The sequence below is a fragment of the Diabrotica virgifera genome, chromosome 4, assembly GCF_917563875.1.
Source record: "Diabrotica virgifera virgifera chromosome 4, PGI_DIABVI_V3a".
NCBI lineage: Eukaryota > Metazoa > Arthropoda > Insecta > Coleoptera > Chrysomelidae > Diabrotica > Diabrotica virgifera.
The window spans coordinates 249924963-249943037 of record NC_065446.1 but is presented as its reverse complement, the minus strand read 5'-3'; the positions used below and the strand labels follow the sequence as shown (position 1 = coordinate 249943037).

At 32.9% G+C, this 18075-nt stretch overlaps 1 protein-coding gene across 3 annotated transcripts in view; it reads left to right on the top strand.

Annotated features, from left to right (window-relative positions):
• The window catches only part of LOC114326880 (homeobox protein Hox-B7-like), a 171367-nt gene extending 154984 nt beyond the window's left edge, over positions 1-16383 (top strand). For 2 of the 3 annotated variants that reach the window (XM_050648843.1, XM_028275335.2), the window contains exons 3-4: positions 1601-1764; positions 8016-16383. In XM_050648843.1, the coding sequence (XP_050504800.1) occupies positions 1601-1764; positions 8016-8246 (395 nt within the window). In that variant the 3' untranslated portion in view covers positions 8247-16383. The remainder of the gene's footprint in view (positions 1-1600; positions 1765-8015) is intronic. The other variant, XR_007697627.1, reaches the window with a different exon arrangement.
• The last annotated feature ends 1692 nt before the right edge of the window (positions 16384-18075 follow it).

Here is an 18075-nt window from a genome sequence, read left to right as displayed (position 1 = left end):
TTGTTCTTATTCAGAGCTCTGGATTAAATTCCAATTTAAATAGGTAATGATAAATGATACCGTGCATCTAGAGTTCAATTTTTAGAATCGCAAGCCAAAAATAAAAACGCACAGCACAATAATTATTGCAGTCAAGATCTGTGTGTCACCATAATTCAGTTAGATTCAAATTCGAACATTGATTGTGTCTGTGCCACTTAGTCGTTTGATCAATTAAGTTTTGAAAAATGGAGCATCTAAAAGAAAACATGTTGTTTTGTCAATTAAAAAAAAAATAGAAATTATTGCAGAATTAAAGAAAGGTGTTTCTGCAGTCGCATTGAGCAAAAAGTATGATGTTCCGAGAATATTTTTTATGTTCTGTTAACCGTCTTTTCGATTATCCGTCATACCCTTGGTCCGATGCCCTGACGGATAATCGAGGTTCCACTGTAGTTTTCATATTATATTTTTGAAGTTATACTTCAAAATGTTTTAATTTATGTATGTATCAGTCCAGAAAAGGTGTGGAAAGAATATATTAATGTTTTTAAATATATTTTTCTACAAACGTGTTAAAAATGCAATTTTTAGGACTCCATAGGAGCGTTAAAAATGCTACTTTAAGGCACTAGTGCTTTAAAATTTTTAAGGCACTGCAGTTAAAAGTGAATTGTCAAATTGTGAAACGTCAAAATATTTATATTTCATTTATTAACATTAATATTAATAATACAACTTTCGCAATTTGAAAAAGGTGGTTTAAAAGGTTTTTTATTATAATTTTGTGTCTTTGGATTTGTTTTCCTTGGGCGTAAAATTATAAAACATCTATTTTTATATTTCACTTGTCACCGTGATGTATAATTATGTATATCTGAAAGGTAACTAGCATGCGGCTTGATGGCCTTTTTGGTAGAGCATTGGACCAGAGATAAAAAAATCGCGAGATTGCGGGTTCAAATCCCGGACGATTCATATTTTTTTCTTTTTTTTTTTAATATTTGGCATTGTTAAGTTTTGGTTCATTTTTGGTAATTATTGAAATTATATTATAATAGAAGTATAACTTCTTACGTGCGTACAAAGTACACACACATTCTTTTTTATTACTTAAAAAACACCATATAAAATTATAAACTATTTTGTTATTTCAATCCCTATGTCATGAAAGAATTTTGTAATCCATTTTAAACTCATATAAATCCAAAGTAAATGTTTTACACCGTAAATGAATAAATAATTTTACATGATATAGAAATGCGCCATCTATTGAGAAAACCATCTATAGAGAAAACAATTAGCGCCATCTTTTGAAAAAAGTGAGAAGTAATTTTACCATATAAAATTTAAAATGGCATAACATAAAATTCTAAATAAAACTCAAGGAATCCATGTAAAAGCTGTTGAATATTGCATTGCCATCGAGTTCTGAGCTATTCTGAGAATTTCAGATCTGTAGCTAGTCGAAAAGTGTGTTTAATATCGATTACAAGATTTTTCCCGGACAAAGAGACATACAAAGAACAAGCGAAGTGTTTTAATTTAATTGTAAAAAATTTATCAAACATTCTATTATTGTTAGGGATCAAAATATATAAGTTTTTCTCTTTTGTTTCAGGGTGTGGTCCTGGTCACGCATTACTAGGAAAAACAAGAAGGCCCAGAACAGCATTTACCTCGCAGCAACTTTTGGAATTAGAAAAACAGTTTAGGCAAAACAAATATCTTTCCAGGCCAAAACGGTTTGAGGTGGCAACTAATCTAATGTTAACGGAAACACAGGTAAACAAAAATCAATGCTCTTGGCATTTAAAAAATTCTGATGAAATCCATTAGATATATTGTAGCAAAAAGCGATATGTTTGCTAATGATACAAAAGTTATTGTAGTCGTCAAAACAGATGAATTTTGCCCAAAGTGACATTAGACTTAGTTGATAAATATTAATTTTTTAATGTAGATATTATGTGAGACCCTACATATCTATTTGCTACTATTATTATTAATATTAATAGTAATATCCTTTTTCTTCTCCTTCTTTCTATGTAGACATGATTCTCTCTGTTTTTTAAAAGTGCCTCCAGTAAGTTGTCTTTCCATCGTTTTCGTGATCTTCCCACTGATCATCTTCCTATTGGGAAACCGTCTCTAGCTGTCTTTACGACACTATTTGTTGTCACGCTGCTGATATTATCGTTCCATTGTACTCTTCTCTTTCTTAGCCAATCCTTGATATTCTCCACTTTGTAGCTCCGTATATATGTACCACTCGTATTATGTATTTCTAGCTCTATTCCATAGTGTCTTACCATGAATCACTGCTGGTTTAGCATTATTTTTTTCCATCTATGTTGGGTCGTGTTTCTACTGGGTATATTGGTCTGATGACTGTTTTATAAACTCTGCTTTTCATTTCTTTGGCGATATTTTATTTCTCCATATTGTCTCATTCAGGCATCCTGCGGCTCTGTTTACTCTGTTTACTTGATCTTCCACTGCTGTTTCCAGCTTTCCGTAGTTTTGGGGGAAATTAACATGTTACATTTTTTGGCGGATGTATTAAATTGATCAAGCATACGTTGTAAATCATCTTCATTTTGAGAGATTTCTTTTAGTTTTTTGGTTACCTGGGTTTCTCCTATCTTGTTACTGTATTTATTCCATTTGTGTATTTTTTCATCTGTTTTTGTTTATTCAATTGTTTATCTTATTTTAACACTTTTATCCTTATTTATGTCTTCGTTAATCCTTCTTCTGTTATATCATTGTTTATATGCATTTTTCAAGCTTGTAGTTTAGCCAACTATGTTTTTTCTGCTAGTTTAATTGCTTCTTCTACTTTAACAGTAATGTTCATTTCTCTCTCCATGAAGTTTCCTAGAGTTTCAGTTTCTTTTTCAGTTAGAGTTCCTGTTTCAGTACATTTGTATCCGTTGTATAAATTGGCAAATCTTGTATTATATCATGTTTGGCTTTTCTTTCTTTTTCTAGTCTTTTCAGACGTAATTTCGTATCGTTTAGCTCTTTTCTTATTTATCCCTCCTCTTTTTTGTTTCATTTGGGTTTCTTGTTTAACTTTCTTCAATTCTACCTTCGTTCCTTCAGGTCACTTGGTTCCTCCCAGTACTGTGTCTGTCCGTTTTTTATCTCTTTCACTTCCGTTGTTAAATTTTTTGTTTCTTGGGTTAAGTCTTACATCATTTTGGTTAATTGATAGAGCTAATTATGTTGATTATGGGTTTTGTTATGTGATCTAGCCTTTTCTTACTTATACATACATGTATATGTGTATAATATGTATAATGTAATCGATATATTATATAATTTTAAAATCTCTCTTTATAATATATTTACGTTTAAAGCTTGGCTTGAGTTAAAGTTTTTTCTTGGCGATTACACAAATTAAGGCAAGTCTATGCATTAAAAAGTTATCAAGACTGTAATAACCCAGCGAAAATGCGGCAGAAACTTGATAAACGGCCGTCATATTCGGAGCAGTTAGTCAAGCTAATCGTGAATTATAACTTCTGTCTGTTTGTTTGATGTTCTTCTTAACTCCAGCCATAACTCTTAGGAAAAAGAAAACAGTTTTGATACAAAGCGAAGTTTGTATATATTCCGCTATAACAAAATGTCGTATATACAGGGTCAGGACCAGGAGTTACTTATAGTGTTTTATATTTATAGATTTTTGTGCTTTACTTGTGATTGAGTTACATTATAGTTGAACATACGTTTTTTTAGCTTTCTTGTACTATTTTTTCCATAATCTAATGTATCTGTAATTCTGAACTACTAGTTCTTCCTTTCTTTAATTTTTCTGTCGGTTATTATTTGTTGATTATTGAGACCTTCTACTCTCTGAACATGTCCCAAACATGACAGCCTCTTGATTTTTTTAGTAAAATACAGGTAACTTAAAGTCTTAAAGTTAGGTCGCATGTGAGATGTCTTATGTATGTATAAGCGGGGATCCTACAGCTTCTGAAACTTCCCGCATTTCGATCGTCATCTTTTTCTATCTCTCCAGGTGGCTTCATCAATGTCTCTGTCTTTCATGGTTTCCATAACACCTTGTATCCAAGACTTGGCTGGTATTCCTGGTTTCCTTCTATTACTTGAATTATATTCCATAGATCTTTTTGGCCATCTGTTGTCGCCCATCCGCTTCACGTGTCCATACCATATTAACTATCTAGTTTCTATTTTTTCCAAATTTTTAAGTACTCTTGTTTTTCTGTGAAAAACTATCTGTTTTTCTTCTGTATACGTTCTGGTCTTGATATACGACAAGCTCTTTTCAGGTAGTCCATTTTTTCTTTCCTTGTGCTGTCATTTGCTAACATTCTGCTCCATATCTAAGAATGGATTTGTAGATTGTCATTTTAGTTTTCAAAGTAGCTCTGTTGGACCAAAGTATTGAATTCAGAATTTGAACACTCTTCCTGCCTTGTTGCACTCTATAATCGATATCTCGCTCCGCTGTTCCTTTACTGCAAATAATACTTCCTAAATATTTGAATCGATTATTGTTGAAATGGGATAAGCGCCATTTTCTACTCTTCGAGTTGCAGTAAAAAACCTTCTCTTTCTTTATTTGCGTCATTTGGTGTTGAAAGGAAGCAAGCAATGATGCACTGCAAGGATATACTGCGAAACTGCATTTGACACCAAATGACGTGCATATAGAAAGAGAGAAGGGTTTTTTACTATAACTCGAAAATTTGAAAATGGTGCTTACACCCTTTCAACAATAAACGATTCATTTGTATTCGTAGCACATTTTCATTTGTCTAATTTCCAAATCCGGGCATTCGTCTTCACTTTCACTGTCTATTAGCATATATTCTGTTTTTTACATATTCATACTCATCCCCCATTTTTCGTATTTACCTTTAAGTTGTCTATGCAAATAATCTGCATCTTCTTCACAGCTTGCAATTAGTACTTGATCATCTGTAAAGAACAGGGTTGTCAGATAATGGTTGATTTGCTTCAACGCCGTTCCCGCACATTTTTTTCTCCACTGGTGCAGTGCTTCCTGGATATATATTTTAAATAGGATAGATGAAGACAGCATCCTTGTCTCAAACCTTTAATTACTACAAATAGAGATGTCTTATTAGACAAGTAATTTTATGAAAATTCTCCAAACGCATGACTTTTTGTGTCCTGGACATCAACAACTTAAATCCTATATTTCCAATAATTGGCTACATAGATGCATCTATCATTAGCTAAACTAAAGTCTTAATATATGCAGATCCCTCTCATGTTTTTGCATGTTATTAGAAGGTGACTACTCTAACCTGCGCCACAGTCTCAGGAATCGACTTCCTGGTATCCCCATCTTCTCAGGTTACTAGCACAATGTGAAATGCCAGTTCTTAGTCTATTTCCTATGAAGAGGTAATATAAAAGGGGTATTGAAGTAGCTGACGCTTACCATATATTTATTCGGCGCATTTTAAGTGCTTGGGAACTTTTCTGAGACCTTAGGCTCAGTTGGAGGGTCTTCAATCATCTTTCGTTCTACTTCTGATGTGACCTGGCTTCTATAGATCCCAGCCTGATATTGTATTGTATGGCCTATTTCTGAGCTTACTTTTTAATTTTTATATTCTGTTTTACCTATTTGTTTAACTTCTTCTTCTTAAAGTACCGTCTCCTCAATGGAGGTTGGCTACTACAATTGCAAACTCTTCTGTGTCTTCAGCTGTTCTTATTAGCTGTTCAAAGTTAGACATTGTCGGATGTTTCAGAGTCATGATAGTCTTTTCCTCCCTAATACTCTCTTTCCCTTAATCTTTACTTTCACTAAACGTTGAGCATATTGGTACTTATTATTTCTCAGTATGTGGCCTATGTATGATGTTATTCTAACTTTCTGCTTTCTAACACTGCTTCGTTTGAGGTATGCGATGTCCATGAAATATTAAAGATTCTCCTGTAGAGCCACATTTCAAAGGCTCCAATTTATTTACGGTTGATGTTTTAAGGGTCCATGTCTCAACGGCATAGAGAAGAGTCAACCAGACGTAGTATTTTAATAAACGTAGTCGAATTTTGAGTTTTATTCCAGAATCACAAAGCAGATTTTTGATTTTTTCGAAAGATTTTCTGGCCTGTGGTAATAGTCCGAGTAATGAAGCTGAAAATACGACAAAACCTCGCAATTTTTACAGAATGGATCGATTTGATTGAAAATTTGAGAATAAGTAGTGTATAGTCCAAGGATCAAAATCTATATGATACCGAAAGGCGCTTTTACCATGGGGGTAAAAGCGCCATCCCATCTCGGGGGGTGGAAATTTGTTCTTATATTTTAATCGCAAAAATTGGTAAAAACGTTTATTGTAAGTAAAAACGTTCTATACATTTTTTTGATAAAATTAATAGTTTTCGATTTATTCGCTATCGAAATTGTTAGTTTTATACCGAAAAAATCAATGTTTTTAATAAGTTTTCTGCTAATAACTCCAAAAGTTTTCGTTTTATCAAAACAACTTTACTTAACAAAAATGTACCTTTTGAAAAAATAAACAAAACCGTTTTTTTTAATTTTCTTTAAGACCAATAGGAATCGAGCTATACTTTATTATATGATGGCTCGTCTTCGTCAAATGCTAAATATTGTAGTTTCAAAGTCAAAAGACGGGAAAACTATGCATTTTTCGAGAACAACTTGTTCAAACTAATTTAAATATCTATCTCCAGAAATAAAAAAAGTCTCTAGCTTAAAAATTAAATGACATATTGAAAAGAACGTCTGTTCCTATTTTTTCAGCGAAAAAGTGATCGCAAGCAAGCTCCTAATTACCGCCCTAATTAAAATTAGTCATTGACCTTATTTGGTCTTTTTAATTTATGTATTAATAATAGGTTCTAGAAGTTTGACTGGTGTATAATTATTAGTTTTTAAAAACCTGGAGTTAAAAGTGAATGACGAATTTTTGTAGTTTTGAAAAAAATGGCCTTTTATTCAGAATAGCAAGATTAGCATCATAGATACGAAAAAATGTTTAAATATGAAATTGTAGCTTATTTAATTCTCAAAAAAATGGTTTGCAAAAATTTTTTCTACGTTAAAAATTCAGTGAGGTATTAACAATTAAAACTTGTAATAACATGCAAAAACCACCTTTCAAAGTCAGCTCTTTTTGCGACTGAGAATTTTAAAAAGATTTAATATTAATAGTCTTACAGAACTTGTAAAAACCTATCAATTATTTTTACCAAACTTTCTAAGATAAAAAATAAAAAAGTTACGGTTAAAAAATCAATATATTTTTTTGAAAAAAAAAGAGAAATCCAATTGGAAGCATAATAATGTAAGTTAGCGGCATTTTTAGTCATTGGCCTTATTCATTCTTATTTATAAATGTATTATTAATAGATTCTGGAAATTTGACTGGCTTAGAATGATTAGTTTTGAAAAAACTGGAGTTAAAAGCGAATAACGAATTTTTGTAGCTTGGTAAAAAATGCCATTTTCTTCAGAATAGAAAGATTAGCATCAGGGATAGGAAAAAATATTTCAATATAAAACTGTAGGTTATTTAATTCCCAAGAACTTTTTTAAAAAAAATTTTTCCACGGCAAAAATTGAGTGAATCATAAATGAGTAAGTATATCGAAAAACATTGATTTTTTCTATACAAAACTAACACTTTCGACAGCGAATAAGTCGAAAACTATTAATTTTATCAAAAAAATGTATAGAACATTTTTTGCTTAGAATGAATGTTTTTATCAACTTTTGCGGTCAAAATATAATAAAAAATTTCCACCCCCGAGATGGGGTGGCAACCACCCCCATGGTAAAACCGCCTCTCGGCATCGCATAGATTTTGATCGTTGGACTATCCACTACTTATTCTCAAATTTTCAAGCAAATCGATCCATTCTGTAAAAATTGCGAGGTGAAAAGCTTCGGTTCCTGGCCTATAACTAGAGGAGTGTGTTTAACTAAAGATGTTTAAGAAGCAAAGCTAACAGAACAAAATATTTCAAAAATTTCTGTTTTGTTGCAGGTAAAAATATGGTTCCAAAATCGCAGAATGAAATGGAAACGCAGTAAAAAGGCCCATCAGGAAGCCAAGTCGTCCAAAGAACCTTCGGAAAGTAAACCTCAACCTGTAAGCTGCTTCAAGTCATGTTCCTCGAGCTCCGAAACAACAGAATGTACTACCACAGCGGAAATGTGCCAACCCTCAAAAAGAACCGAGGAAAACGAATCTCTGTATAGGCCATACGTTGTTTAGAGACATAAATTAGTGGACAAAGTGTAAATATATCAGAGTTTCGCTCAATGTCGATAGGAGTGTACATCTAAAACAGCCGGTATACGGTTTTTCTTTCAACAAAATACATTTTCAAACGCAACAATCACGTACCTATATTTTTCCTTGTACAGATCAAGACGAGCTAATAAAACCTATTTATGAACCCCAATTTAACATAAAGAATATACAGGGTGTCCAGAAACTCTACGTTAAAGGAGGACAGGAGATTCCTCAGATAATTTTAAGACAATTTAACCCAATTCACCTAGTCCGAAAATGCTTCCTAAGGGAGCTAGAGCTCTTTGAAGATGGCGTCATATAATTAGTTTTTCTTAAATACCTCCAGAACGCTTTTATTTAGAAAAACAAAAATTAGTGTGCGTATTTATTTTCCAGAAATGAATCGATTCCATCCATTGGGCATTTCCAGTACCGGTCATAGGCGTCCGTTTTGGGTAGGGCAACGGTTATTTTATTGCCTAACTTTTTTGTCTTTAATTTTTAAGCATGTTTGACTCTGAATTATTAAATTGTGAGGTATTCTAGTACTAAAAGGTACTCTTAGTTAAAGTCGATAGGATACACTGTTTTCTGGAAAAAATCGGTTTGAAAATTTTTCGTTCTTTGAGTTTCAAAAAAAAAAGATTAAAAAAAACTATTTAGAAAGATAAAAACTGATACATTTATTTATATTCCATAGATTAATCGATTTCATTAATGGCGAATTTCTAGTACCGGTCATAGGCGTCCGTTGTGGGTAAATCAACAGTTATTTTATAGCATAACTTTATTGTCTTTAATTTTTAAGTATTTTTGACACTAGATTATTCAATTATGAGATATTCGAGTATTAAAAGTTACTCTTGCTTTAAGTTGGTAAAAAACATCGTTTTTTTTTATTTTTTTTTTTCAAATTCCCAAAACTAAAAACATTCAAATCGATTTTTCTAGAAAACGGTGTGACCTACCGACTTAAAGTAAGAGTACCTTTTAGAACTAGAATACCTCACAATTTAATAATCCCGTATCAAAAATACTTAAAAGTTGAAGACAAAAAAGTTATACGATAAAATATCCGTTGCCCTACCCAAAACGGATGCCTATGACCGGTACTAGAAATTTGCAATGGATGGAATCAATTCCGTTCTGGAAAGTAAATACGTATACCAATTTTCGTTTTTCCAAATAGAAGCGTTCTGGAGGTATTTAAGAAAAACTAATTACATGGCGCCATCTTCAAAGAGCTCTAGCTCCCTTAGGAAGCATTTTCGGACTAGGTGAATTGGGTTCAATTGTATTAAAATTATCTGAGGAATCTCCTGTCTTCGTTTGTCGGTAGAGTTTCTGGACACCATGTATATTGTTTGTAAGACATTCTTTTTCAAAATAAAAATGGAAGATTTTAGATAGGTGTATTCAATGAAAGTAAATTGAAATGCATTGAAGAACGCTTTAAAAATAGAGAAATTAGAAACTTATGTCAATGGGTAAAAAATGGGAAAAGGGATACCAAAGAAAACCTCTACAGGACAAAAGCAAAAATGGAAGGAATTTAGTAAAAGACGAGGAAACACTGAAGAGATAAAAAAATACTTCGAAAAGCTTGTAAATGAAATACCTACCCATAATAGACTATGAAAAAGAAGAATCAAAGGAAAATACCAATCAAGAACGAACAGAGGAAAGCGCCTAATGAAAAAGAAATAATAAAGAAACTAAAGAACAATTGGAGCCCAGGAAAGGATTAACTGACAGCTGAAATGTTCAAATATACCTAGAGTCTAGAGTACCAGTACCAGTACTAATTAAGCATTTGGAAAAATGGCTGAAAGAAATATGGGAAGAATAGCACATACCGAAAGAATGAACCAAAGTCACAATGTGTCCAATTCCCAAAAATGGCGACAAAAGTTTATGCCATAATGACAGAGAAATAGACCTACTAAATGTTGCATATAAAACACTTGTTAAAAAAATAACAAAGCTGTTGTAAAATTCCAAAATATTAATGATAACTGAAAAAAAACATAATATTTTAATATGACTACCCCTACTAAATGTACTTAATATTTACTAATAAAAATTCTAAATCACTTTAAAATTCAATCCCAACATTCAATTCTATAAAATGCTAAAAATCACTTGATTGCCCTATAACAAATGTTTATGCTCTTATTTTAGCACTTAAAATTGAAATTGATAGTTTGAAAATGTGCCGTATATAATAGATAAATCCTTGAAAAACTTTGTAACGATAATTTTTATAGAATAAAATAGTACTTTAGCTCAATTACGAAATTTTAATCTCATTTAATAAGATTAAGGGATTAGTTTAGGTATGTGATAAGTTGCGATTTTACATCGTTTTTTTTTATACCAAGAAATATATATCAGAAAATACTTTCAAAACAAAAAAATTATATTTTAATTACATATATCCTTGAATCAATTACGATTTTACAATAATTCTAATAGATATGCGGTAAATAAACGATACGCAATAGCATCGGCCATTTTTAATTTTTTTTTATTTTTAACTGAGCAATAAAAATGAACATCACTTTAAAAATTAACATGCTGGCTTGAGAGAATTTTATGTATTCATATACTAGCGTAATGAGTTACTTCTCCAATGAAACAATATTAATCTTTCTTCCCTTAGGTCTTTTGTTCATGTTCTCCATCCATGTTTCTTGAGTCTTCTACTTTGCAGTCTTTCTATGAGTTGTTTCGTCTCCCCTCTTCTTTCTTCTGCATATTTTTTCTACCTTTCTTCGTTCTTCTTTAAATTTTTTGCACCTTTCTCGTGTTCTTCTGTGAGTATACTGCACGTATAGTTCATTTTTATCTTTTGCTTCTTTAAATTGTTCATTAAACCAAAGCTATCTTCTTTGATGTTTTTTAATTCCTATCACTCTTAAAGCAGTTTCTCATATTAACTTCTTAATCATATTCTATTCTTCTTCTTCTATTGTTTCTTCTATCTCTTTTCGACGAATTCCCTATTCAATTCTTCTCGCAATCGCAAAGCAGTTAGCAGGTTCCGAAATTAAAACTGGAATGACGAGATGACTTCAAAAATTTTGGACTAATTACGATGCTGTGCCACCTACATATACCTTTTTTTGGACTGAGGTGGAACGCTCTTATCTAACTAGGGAAGATGTCCCTAGTACTGTTGGACTCGGACAGGAGAGGAGAACACGCCAGGGCACAGAGACCAGAGTATGGTCCATGTGTCCCGCGTGCCCCCCATAACCAGCCGCCTACCAACTAAAACCACCCCCTCTTCCGACCCGGAATATCCCTGAACGTGTTCAGTGGATGAACGAAACATGGGGATATTCCGCGCAGTCTAAAAAGGATGTCTGAAGATATCTTACGTGTTAAAAAATCCTATTATGCTTGCCTAGAAGCGGCAGGCACATAGCAGGAAGTCTGTATCTAAAGTTTGAATAACTGAACCCAAAGCACCTGCCTAAAAGCGGCAAACGCTTGTGGAATAGGTCCTGGCTCAAAAGTTTCACCAGAGCAGCGGAGAAACGTAGCTAGACGTGTTATCGTATCTATGGTCCTGGATCAGGGATTCCTCTCAAGAGGGAGAAAAAATTGTCTTTAGAAAGGAGAATTAAGGTGTTGGATATACATATACCTATAAGGTGCTCGAACGAATGATTCTTAATAAGCTAACAGCTGCTATTGATCGTCTTCTAATCACCCAATAAGCTGGATTTAGACCTGGTGAAGGTAGCACCTGGCAACTACTTAAACTAACTCAAAACGTAGTACTGAATAATGGTTTCGAAGGTCGCAAAATCCCTGGGGCAGTGTTTATAGATCTTACAGTTGCCTATGACACAGATGAGCATAGGATGCTTATTGGGAAACTTAGGGCACAAAATAATAGACAGCTTCAAGGAAGAACTTTGGTCCCAACTCTAATATCGATAAGAACGACATACCTTTATTATCAGGTACACAGAGCTTTATATACGCAGATGATTATGCCATTACAGTCCAGGCCGACGATTTCGAAACTACTGAACAAAAATTATCCAAAGCTCTCATATGCAAATGCTGTCGTAGAGTTCTGCCAATTATGTTCCACAAATTTTCGAACAGGTTAAGATCTGGACTATGCGATGACCAATGCAAAGTGCGAAGATTTACCTGTTCTAAATATTTGTAATCGAACTGCTATAGTTCGTAAACGTGGTCTCGCCATTATCGTGCATTAGCAAAAAATTGTTACCGATATAAGGAGCCAATAGCATGGTAGCTAAGACCTTCGCTTAATTTATCACTACACTCATCGTGGGTCAAATTCCTTGTAGCGCGTTCCATTTCCACCAAATAACAAAAAAAAAACTACGGACTTAATTGAAACTTTTTCTATTCTCTCATACTATAATATATCAATTATGATGTCACTACCTGTATCATAATGAACTTCATTATGATACAGATTTTCATTAAGATACAGATTTTTAACCAATAGAATCGCGATATGGCATTCGTGATAATGGCATTCGCGATAAAGGTGGTACACGCGCAGTGACCAATGGCGAGTCAAATACATACGCTTTGACAGTTCTCAATATGTAAACAAACCGTCAAACTGGCAAACGTCTGAATTTATTTGTGTTACAAAATTAATAAATTTGAATATATTTTTTGTTGTGAATGATCATAGAAAAAATAGTGTATACAACTTGCATTTAATTATCATTATGAAGCTCGTATTCTATACGAAACTCGCCGCATACGGCTCGTTTCGTATCCCTCATATACTCGCTTTATAATGACCATCATTAAATGCTCGTTGCATAATATACTATTAACCCGGGAGTAGTCGCGCTCACTTCTGTAACGTCGATAGTCGCGTGTGAGATTCTATCTCAAAATACGAATTTAAAACACATTTTCATTTTGTACTATTTTTATCTACTTTTTATATTGAAAATATATATTTCTAACAATTTTATTAAAAAACCTGTGTTAACGGCCATCTGCCAACATCAGCCACCTGTCCTAACGGCCAGTTTAAAAATTTCCCAAACCAATTATATGTAGACTACAAAAACTGGCAATAGCGGCCACCTTTCTATATCGGCCAATAGTTCTTTCATTTTTAGTGGCCGTTACTGACAGGTTTTACTGTATTACGAAAAAGGATGAAATGTGAGATTCTATCTAACGGCGCGACTACTCGCGGGTTAAAGCTAATTGGCTCTCCCCAAAGCCATAAATTCCACAAAAAGAAGAAGAAGAAAAAGAAATTCCTACTCATTACTACACCCTTCCTCGAGGCACTTACGAAATTTTTTCAAAATTGCAAAACTTTTCATCAAGTTATCGTGAAAAAGGATAAAAATTGAGAATTCTATCTCACCGCGCGACTACTCGCGGGTTAAATAATAAATCTACTAATTTCCACAACAAACCAGACACTTTTTCACTGTTAACCATTTGACATCCATATCCATTAAATTGTTAATTTCTCATAGCCTACTTTAGGCTTGTTTATTAAACTAAGCAGAAAATGAGGACTTATTGATGAAAAACTTCGCTAGCTGTTAACGTACCTAACTTTTTTATTATCCAACATAAGCAAATGAATTAAAAAAGAAACTGTTAATAAAGCCTAAGGCTACAATTGAATTTTAATTTAAATATTTTTTACATGCTAGAATATTCCACAGGGTGTTCCGAACTTTAAGAAAAAAACACATTATGATTGTTACACCCGGTATAAAATGACCTTTACCTGTATAGCAACAATAATATTACATCGATTTTCTTAAATATTGAGGCTATAACATACTAAAAAAAATCACTCAAATCATACACAGGTTTAAGAAATTCGAGACTTCTAACGTGTACAATTGAGTCGATTATTTTTCTCTTAAGTGTATTATTAATCAATTATAAAAATAGATTTATTTACAAAAAAATATTCTATAATTCGGTATATTATTTTGTCAAATGATAGAAAAATTGTTCCCTTGATACAATTTTTGTAATACACATAATAAATACTAATTTAGTTGAAATGTAGCCATGTTTATATAAACATAGATAGAGAATGATAAATATTTCTTGGTATTGATAAACTACCACTTTTCGAGAATTTTGTAGCATACTGTATATTATGTGTATATAGGATAATTTATTTCATCCCAACCATATTTGTTTGGTTGTTATTGGATCTCTTTAAGTTGTAAGTACTACCTCATTATTTTTTACGTGTTTCTGGTGTATATATTTGAGGTTCCTATATAGAGAAGAACTGGATTATATAAGTACTTCAGATCAAATAGTTTTAAAAGATTTTAAATATTCATGAACAACTAATTTTGACATTATTTTTGTTATCTTAAAATTCAAACAAAATAATAAACATTGGCTCTCAGGGAAAACCTTGGAATTAATGGAAAAAGGAAGAGTTATGCTACTCTACAACATACCATAAAACAGAAAACAACATTCAAGAACTACCGAAACTAAACAGTAAAATAAAATGGATGTGCCAGAAAAGGATCAGACATTTTCTTATAAAGTAGCAATAACATTCTTTATTCTGAATAATTCCTAGTTTAATATTTTCTTCTGGATTTCGTAATAGTCTTCCCAGTATCGAAGATCTTGTTCCTAGGTATGATTTCTCTATGTTTTTCTGTGTAGGTTTTTAGATCCTAATACCACCGACCCTTGGAGGACTTATTAAAAAGTCTTCAGTACTCAAAAAAATTGTAACTTTGACTTTATGTAAAAGCCTGACAGATCTTCTGTTTCTATTGCGCCTGTCTGGCGCACGTGTAAAGCTTTTACATGTGCCCAGTGCCCAGACAGAAACCTTTAGCTGCTGCTATCAACCGGGTTAGATGAAACTTGGTTTTTTAGAGTTGTTGCTTCTCTGTACCTCCCTTCACTCTCATCCACAACTCTTCAATGTTTATAAGAATATGCTGATTTCCTCTGATTGAAGGTTTTTGCTCAATTTTTTCTATCTTACGCTAGCTCTGAAGATCAAATGCACCAGCAGAATTTTTTTAATGCACCACATTTTTTTACGAAATTTGGTGAAAGTTTTTTATGTACCAAACATATTGTTATCATCATTATCTTTGCCATTATCCCTACGCGTTGTCGGCTTCTCTAATTTCTATTTTATGGAGATATCAACATCAATACCTTTACCGACATGTCCTGTCTAAGCGTCTCCCCTCAGGTCTTCTTTGGTCTTCCTCTCCTGCTTCTTCCAGGAACTCACTGTTCAGCAATTCTTCTTATTGGGTGATTAACATCGAAAACCATCTTAGCCCATGCTCCCTCATTTTGGTATCAATACGTGCCACCTAGACTTTCCCTAATACACTTATTCCTAATTTTATCCCTTTTTATTATTCCACTCATCCATCTAAGCATTCTCATTTCTGCCATGTGCATTCGCTGTTCCTCTTCTTTTTTAATTGCTCAGCATTCAATTCCGTATATCATAGCCGGTCTTAGAGCTGTTTTATAGAATTTTCCCTTCAGCATCATTGGAATCCACTCAGCCCTAATGCTGGTGAATACATCTCTATCTATTTCCCCATTACTCGGTAATACCGATCCTAGGTATTTAAAACTCTCACTCTTCACAATCATTTCACCATCCAAAAATATTCATTTTATTTGTAATAAGTCCATATTTTCCCATTATTTTGATTTAATTTTGGTTGGACTGCTTTTTGAAAAACGTTGGTACCTTTTTTTCATTTATATCTCTACTCTCTGAACATAAATATACATTATTATGGCAAATTTTCCCAGAAAATTCAAGAAAACAAAAAACTCAAATTAAAAAAAAATTAATTATGTAAAATTTTGATCTATTTATTAAAATTTATAATTTATTTAATCAAAAAAAGGTAATATGCCGTGTAACAATGATAAAAGAAAACATTTCAAATTAATGAAAAGTCTTTCTTACTTTTCTTGAAATAGTTCTTGCAATTATTTCTGACAAATATGTATGTATTTTTCACATAACTCGTACAATTATAATCCAGTCCATCTCTGTTTCTATCTAAGTAAGATAAAATAATGTAATTAATAAAAAGTTTTACCAATACTGCGTTTGTTTCAATATAGCTCTACCTTCACATCATATTAATTAAAAATTTCGAGAACTTAAGATTAGAAATACGGAAAGCGGAGAGACATTGAGGTCTGGATTAAAACAATAATTAAACAAACTAAACACAAGCTAAAAAAGGCAAAACAGCAGGCAAAAGAAAATAATCATGGATGACTGATGAAATATAGTGGAAGTGGTAGAAGTCAGCAAAGAAATCCCTTGTGTGTCCCTAAACACAAAAAAGACAGAATTTATGGTAATAACAAAAGTCCAACAGCGCCAAGAAAGTATAACAATCTATGAAGAACAAATTAAAAATGTTGAAAAATATCAATATCTGGGTACAATTATAATTAATGAAAATAATGAATACACAGAAGAGATTAAAGCAAGAATGGGACAGGAAAGTAATGCTTTCAACAAATTGAAAAAAGTATTCTGTAGCAGGGACATTACAATTATTTCTTTAAAGATAAGACTTCTGAGATGCTACGTGTTCTCCGTACTATTTTATGGGTTGGAGGCTTGGACATTAAAGAAAGATGTATCGAACAGATTAGAAGCCTTCGAGTTATGGGCCTACAGAAGGATATTAAGAATAAGTTGGGTGGATAGAGTCACGAATGTTGCGGTATTGAAAAGAATGGGAAAAGAGAGGTTTTAAATACAAATAAAGTTAGAAAACTGCAATATCTGGGACATGTCATGAGGGGCGAACGTTATAACTTGTTGCAATTAATAATACAAGGAAGAATACAGGGTAGAAGGAGTCGTGGAAGAAGACGCATCTCTTGGTTAAACAATTTGAGAGTTTGGTTTAACTGCACTTCTACTTCTGCTGATCTCTTTAGAGCAGCGTTATCGAAAGTGCTAATTGCCATGATGGAGAAGATGAAATATTAGAAAAATATTGATGTATTTGAAAAGACAATACAATAATAAAGATAAAAGTAAATATAAATAAATTCACAAACAAATAAGAAGAAAGATAATAGAGGCAAAGGAGAAGTGGCTTCCAGAAGCATGTGAAGAGATAGGAGACTTTCAGAAAAACACGATGACAAACTTCTCTACAAGAAAATAAAAGAACTACTTAATTGGAAATAGAATTAATAGACAGTGTAGCATACTATTTAACAATTATTATTATTGTTAGAGGAAGTGACAAATTTGTATCTTTCACTAACGTGTACAATAATACAGTCTATCTCTGTTTCTGTCTCATCATCATCATGCAACCTCTTCTGTCCACTGCTGGAGATAGGTCTCTCCCATATTTCGCCACTCTTCACGCTTCTGTGCGTATTGCTGTTTCTGTCTAAGTAAGATAAAATAATCATCATCATCATCATCATCACGTAGCTCTACAACCCTGGGTGGGTCCTGGCTGACTGTACAACTTTTTTCCAATTTATTCGGTCTGCCATCAACCTAGAGTCAAATGGAATGTTCATTTTGTAGAGATCTGCTTCGATGTTATCTCTCCATCGCATTCTGGGATCTGAGACGTCCGAGTGGTCTTTTGCCTTTAGGAATCTCCTCCCATAACAGTCTTACAAGTATCTCGTTATGAAGTCTGTGCACGTAACCTGCCCATCTTAGACGCTGTGATTTAATTTATTGGACAATATCAGCGTCATAGTAGACTGATTTTAATTCGATATTGGTTCTGATCCTATACTGGTT